The sequence below is a fragment of the Labrus bergylta genome, chromosome 12, assembly GCF_963930695.1.
Source record: "Labrus bergylta chromosome 12, fLabBer1.1, whole genome shotgun sequence".
Taxonomy (NCBI): domain Eukaryota; kingdom Metazoa; phylum Chordata; class Actinopteri; order Labriformes; family Labridae; genus Labrus; species Labrus bergylta.
In genome coordinates this window covers 15,800,442-15,807,240 of record NC_089206.1, presented here as the reverse complement: position 1 = coordinate 15,807,240, position 6,799 = coordinate 15,800,442, and the positions used below count along the sequence as shown (strand labels likewise).

The following is a 6,799-nucleotide window of genomic DNA, read 5'->3' as shown; positions in this document are numbered from 1 at the left end:
TTGAATGAGCCGGTTTCCTGAAGCGCAAAAGCTGTCAAATTCCTGCTCCCAAAGAAAACAAGACATTATTTGAACTCCTCTTCCTCTTCACACACAGCAAATATTTTAGAGTAAGGGTCTCTAAATAACTGCTAGTTTGCATGCAGGCTCTAGTGTGAAGTTCATTCTTGTCTGTCTAGACTCTCATTACGACCCTGTTTGTCTGCGTTTTTTTTTTACCTTGACCTTGGACTTCCGTGCAGCTGCCGTTGGGATGAGCCCTTCGTATAGTTGTAATTTCCTTGAGACAAAAGAACTTTAGTCCCGGTCCGAGGAAGGACAGAGGTCTAGCTTCCTTTAGTATACAAATACACAAGGGTGACCTGATAGTTCCTTGAGCCACTCGGTAGTGCAAAAATGTAGATAAATAGGCACCCTTCCTAGGGCGGCATGTAGCCTGCTTTTTGTGTGACTCATGGGAAAGGCATCACAAGTCTATTTGATGGAAACTTTGTGGGCCTATCCCATCAGTAATATTTCAAAATGAAACATACACTAATGTGTTAAATATTAATCTTTACACTGATTTAAAGAGCAGAGGAAAGGAAAAGAGGATTCCTGTCACTGTTCTGATTTTAGGGCCTGGTGAAGAAATGGCTAGAAAGTCGTTTAAGAATTTAAACCGAGCTTTAGGCAACTCTGGAGTGGGGCGCGTGTAAAATAATGGTGGAAGAAGGTTCCAGTTGAGAAATATAGGTCCGCATTTCTGAAATGCTGTCTAATGAGGTAAGGTCTGCAGCTTAAACACACGCAGCTCAAAACATTCTGTCGTCTTGAGGCGTCAGCATCCTCTTGTATGGTTTGAGTAAATATCATAGTGAGACTTATATCACATTCATTCTATTGATATTATTTGTTGTCATTTTATCGGTGAAAAAGCTTGTTGATACTGAATAATCACTCGCTTAAACATATTACGGACACATTGAGGAAATTAGAAGAAAAAAACGGTATATTTAATGAAGCTAATTACTGTAATTATATCATAAAGTGGAATGACTGAAATGCAATGACGGTATCTTACCTATTCAGCTTTTATCCCGTCCTTTAGCTGTCCCTGCTGTGGTGCAACTACACATTCAACTTTGCTCAAAGGAAAACTCTTTGTACATATCACACACAAAACAAGCCCACTCTTACTCTTACACACACACACAAACACACTCCAACACAAACTCACACACACTGGTAATATTAAATTTAACTTTTTAAAAAACCTAAATATATAGCCTAACTACAAATCTAAATAATGCAGAACAGTTATTATCTTCTGCAATTATCCGTCGTGATATCACACTAGGCCTACTTAAATACAAAACTATTAGTAAACATTGTTCAATTCCCTGCAGGAACATGTATACTGCACATTTAGGTTTGGTCACAGAATCTCATCTCAGCACGTCAATAGGTGACCAAGTGGCAGTTAAACGCGGCTTTAAAGGAAATGCGTCCTTTAAAAAAGGAGCCCTGATAAGATTGGACGGTTTATACATCCTTGCTTGGACAACACTTTTTTGCTTCTATTAAGTATTTGTGAAAAATGACTACATGCAAAAGATGCAGATTAAACATTTCTCTTTGTATTATTATTGTTCATAAAGTAAACTTCTACCAGAGCATATCGTTTCCATCAAGTACACTGAGTCAAACACACAGATTGCGCAATGCGTCACCATGCAAATTTAAAAAACGGATTCAGAGCACCACTTTCAAATATTTATTTTCCATGTATCAAATGTGACATGTATCATATGCTGCTGATTTTCCTGCAGTTCTCAGAGTCGGCAGAATATCACAGGTTGTTTTCGTTTGCCCCAATCCAGAAGTGTCCAAAACTCCCCTTTAAGGGTCTGGGTCTGCATGCTTGGAGCCAATGAAAAGACTCGCTGCTCTGCAGGAAAAAAAACTGACATGTGAGGCGGTGGGTCTTTAAAGGGCTGCTCTGCCCCAACTCACAAGCCCAATCTCGTAGGACTTGTTAGCATATCACGTGCCAGATTCTTAATGAAGTGGACACACGAGGACCTTATGTGCGCATGCGCGTGGTGTAAAATGTAGTTGGAAATGAGGTGTCCGTCTTGGAGTAGTCGACTTTTAAAAAGCATCGGCAGACCCTGATATGACGACTTCGCTGGTTCTGCATCCACGCTGGGCGGACACCTTGATGTACGTTTATGAAAAAAGCCCGAATGAAAACAACCAAAATAAAAGCCAAACAATGGAGGGACTGAGCGGTAATTGCCCTGCGACCCACTGCAGGGACCTGATGTCGCACCCCGCTCTGGGACGACATTCCGGCACCTTAGCGACCCACCAAGGCTCCGTCTACTCGGATATATCCTCTCCGGACACCGGCCGGCAGTGTCCCGCTCCACAGACATCCTCTAGTGCGTCTTTGAGCTACGGTTATCCATTTGGAAACCCTTATTACGGCTGTAGATTATCTCACTCGCACAACGTGAACTTGCAGCAGAAGCCCTGCTCGTACCATCCCGCAGAGAAATATGCCGAGCCCAGCACAGCGTTGCCCACGGAAGAACTGTCTACCAGGGCCAAAGAGTTTGCCTTCTACCCGAGTTTCGCCAGCTCTTATCAGGCTGTTCCGGGATATCTCGACGTGTCCGTCGTGCCGGGTATCAGTGCCCACCCTGAGCCGCGGCATGACGCCCTGATCCCCATGGAAGGCTATCAGCACTGGGCTCTCTCCAATGGCTGGGATGGGCAGGTGTACTGCTCCAAAGAGCAAACGCAGTCCACTCATCTTTGGAAATCACCATTTCCAGGTAAATATGTGTGATTTAATTTTCTTTACTATCTCACCATGCTGGAATTTATGCGTTAGTGCAGCGGCTTGTTGGCGTTTAATACCTGTGTCATCACATTAAGAAGGTATTTAGATGTAGCCAGATATTTTTACTCTGCTGGGATGTTACTGCTTATCAGTTTTATTGTGTTAAAGTGCCAAATATCAGCTTACATATGTGTGCAGGGAAACTCTGAATGTGCTGAATAAACACAGCTGTCAGTCCGACTCAGTTATCTTATGTCCTATATGCACTCCAAGAAGAGGCTGTTATAAACAGTATAATCAGTTTTAGATTTAAAAAATCCACATGCTTTTTATTTATAGTGTGCGGGAAAAATACAAAATCAGAATTGTGAGTTCAGGGATAATTTTAATTGTTAATAAAATTCCTTGATGGAGAAGATGTTTTTTCTTTGGAGTCTTATAGTTCAGTGTATAACACATAGAATAGAAAGGAACAACAGTGCTACCTTTGCCCCCTGTTTGACAATATAGTGACTAAGCTAGCCTTCTGTGTTTGGACTGTGCCAATAAATCTCTGCGCCCTGCGTTATGTCCACAGGCTTTTTTGATATCTCACAATTCATTTCATTTGGCTTGCATGCAGTCCTCAGCACACATGAAAAACAAATGAATTCTACTATTGATCAATTCACATAATTGTGGCTCGCCTTTTACTTTACAACATTCTTGATATCTGATAATAGACACTTGGGCCCGGGCAGAATGCACTTTACAGAGTGTTTACTAGACTGCATCTTTTGCCCCAATGTTTTACCATCTTTGTTCAAACTGTATGTATTTCAATCTAGGTTAGGGATGTCCTCGACTGGACTCTTCACACAGCACACTCCCCCCCGTTCGTATTGAAAATACACAAGAGAAAGCCACGCAGGCACGGGCGCGCTGTCATATGCGCGCGCACACACGCACAAAACACAAGCGCGCGCTGTCCATGTCTTTCTGTGTCACTTCCCATGCATGTCACAGCTGACACAAACTCCTATGCCTATTTTAATTAGCAAAAATTGGAAGAAAACTCACCTTTATAAAGACATTGAATAAGTCTTCCCAGTTACTTACACGAAAATCTTTCAAATGTATAAGTAAGGAGGATATGATGGTGATAATGTTTGAATATCATTCGGCACAGATTAACCACTAATATCAACATTAACCCATGTTTGTTAAATCACTTGGGGGTAAAAAGCTTCATGTCTCACAGCTTGTCATTATTTTTTAAGGAATTGCCATACTTGTCCTGTCATGTCTCTCATTGGCTCCATGCAGCTTTGGCGAAAGGCTGCAATCCCAGAGACCTGCTTACCTGAACAAATAAGGGACAAAATGTTTTGGGGATTTCCAAAAGATTTCTGCAAAAACACAAAAAAATATTTTCTGTTCATTAGGAAAGTTCAGAGCATTGTTTTGAGATGGTAGATTAATGTGTGTAACCTTTTTTTAAGCAGGCACTGACCGGTGTATTGCACTCAGTCACACCTTTTGTATTGATACCCGCTTGTACCCCGCGGTTAAAGTAAATAATTGTACAATAGATTAAAGATACCATCAGTTAGGATTTGTTGTTAAGTTTCGTGTTTAATCACCAGCAAATCAAGTATTGAAACGCAACCAAAGGAAAAACATTGATCACTTTCCATTTGAAACAACGCTCAATTGTAGTGGCTTGATGGTGATAGTTCACAGAAACATCTTTGGTTTCTCTCCGTTCTCAAAACGTCAGGTGCAGTACACCTGAGATCCTAACTGCAACCCATTTCTGAGACACACACTCTCTCTCTCTCTCTCTCTCTCTCACACACGCACACACACACACACACACACACTCTCTCTCTCTCTCTCACACACACACACACACACACACACACACACACACACACACACACACACACACACACACACAGTGACCTTGAAAGCTGAAGTACTCTCAAACTCCTTATTTTAACCGTCGGGTGAATTAAGAAATAAAATCGTAGCATTCCTCGTTTAACTTTAACAATAAGTAAAACAGTCGTGCATACAGTGCTGCAGTATGTGCGAAATGAATCATTGCGCTGTTTTTACGCATTTCCTAATACTTTCCTAACATTTTTCCTCTCTTCTTCCAGATGTCGTGCCACTGCAGCCCGAAGTCAGCAGCTACCGTCGTGGGCGTAAAAAGCGTGTCCCTTACACCAAGATCCAGCTGAAGGAGCTGGAGAAAGAATATGCAGCGAGCAAGTTCATCACCAAAGACAAGAGAAGACGCATCTCCGCCGGCACCAATCTCTCAGAGCGTCAAGTCACAATCTGGTTCCAAAACCGGCGAGTCAAGGAAAAGAAATTCGTCAGTAAATCCAAGAGCAATCACATGCACACCACTTGACAAGATCAGAGACCTCTTTGAAAACTACAACTCATACCTTCCAAAAACATAATGCCATATATTTACCTCTTGCATCGAAAATCGTGGCTGAAGAACATATTGAGTGTTTTTTATTATTTAACTTCCATCTTCTTCCATCGATCATGCCGCATCTCCCCCTGTTTTCAATTTAGAGAAAATACTCTAAAGACTGTGAAAATATTGAAAATTTCACTTCACATTTGTTTTATATGAATGTATATATATAAATATATAATATTTAAAACAATATATGTATTTCAAAGACAAGTATTGCGTGTTTTTTTTTTCTTTCTTTAAATTTTCAAGCCAAATCTCAAAAGGAGCTGATGACATTTCGAAGACTTGAATCGGACGGATGAAATCACAGCAGACAATTCGTTTGATGTCATTTTAGAAAGATAATCGCCGTATGGATATGTGTGCCATGGTGATACGCTGAACTTGAGACTTTCATCTTAAAGCTCCTAAAGACTTTCAAGAGAGCGGCTTTTTTCATTTTTTTTTTTTTTTTTTTGATATTTCCTCTGAATTTCAAAAGCTATGATCTCTGTGTGGGATTTGTTCTCTTAAGCCTGGACTAAAACAAAGGTTGCTATGTTGTTAATCTGTATAGTGCAATGCCTTTATTATTTAATTCATATTATCTAGTATGGTGGAACTGTTAACTGGAATATCCCGACAACTGTATGTTTTCCTTTGTCAGAAGGATTCTGCCATGCAACTGGAATGATTGTAAACCATTAAAGTCAGTGAGTATTACACATAAATGCACAGTCGTTGATTTGATTTGATTTTTTTGTCTTTGTTAGTGTAGCATTGCAGCTGATCTTGCGCCTTGTACGCAGCCTGTTATTTCTACTTTCGTGCAGTATGTGAACTGTATTGTGGTGTTGAATTACGTCCTGGTAACGTGTTTCATAAATAAATGATGATTATGAAAATGTTCAAATATTCAAGTCAATCAACCATCGCAGCATTTCCTTCCGTATCATGTTCCACTGGTGTCATTAAGGAGCAGCAGCTCTCACCGCTGTCGCCTTTCCTCTTAAAGTTGAGTCTGTAGCAGCAGCAGCGGATGGATTAGTGAAGATTTTATCTAGCAAAGTGCTTGATTAAGACTCAGTGCATTCTGCACTCTTAATGGCAACAGGAGATGATGCACATGCACTGAGCAGTAAAATGGATTATCTGACTATTGTAAGTTACGAAAAAAAAAAAAAAAAATTGGGGGGGGGGGGGGGGTATTTTGACAAATTTATTTTCCTGATCTTAATAATATTTTGAGACATGCAGAGTCTGATTTATTTCTTTTAATCGATCACTTTGAGGAAAACTGAGTCAGCGGGTGGAAAAAGACCTCACGTCTAAGTTTTTCCAGCGCTTACCGTGAACTCCCACCGCACTTTAATCAAAGATTACCAAACATATATTTATTAGCTCTTATTTGGCAGCAGTTCAACTGAATCAACAGGCCTAGAGGAACATAGAAGTATATCTGCCTCAGCTGTCACAGAACTATTTTCTGGGTTACCACAGTTTAGTACTTT

The 6,799-nt window shown here is 40.6% G+C and overlaps 1 protein-coding gene across 1 annotated transcript; it reads left to right on the top strand.

Annotated features, from left to right (window-relative positions):
* Nucleotides 1-1,998: 1,998 nt before the first annotated feature.
* Nucleotides 1,999-6,203, top strand: hoxc13a (homeobox C13a). Its single transcript, XM_020635127.3, has 2 exons — nt 1,999-2,822; nt 4,975-6,203. The coding sequence occupies exons 1-2, from the start codon at nt 2,159-2,161 to the stop codon at nt 5,229-5,231; spliced, it is 921 nt and encodes a 306-aa protein (XP_020490783.1). The 5' UTR covers nt 1,999-2,158; the 3' UTR covers nt 5,232-6,203.
* Nucleotides 6,204-6,799: the final 596 nt, after the last annotated feature.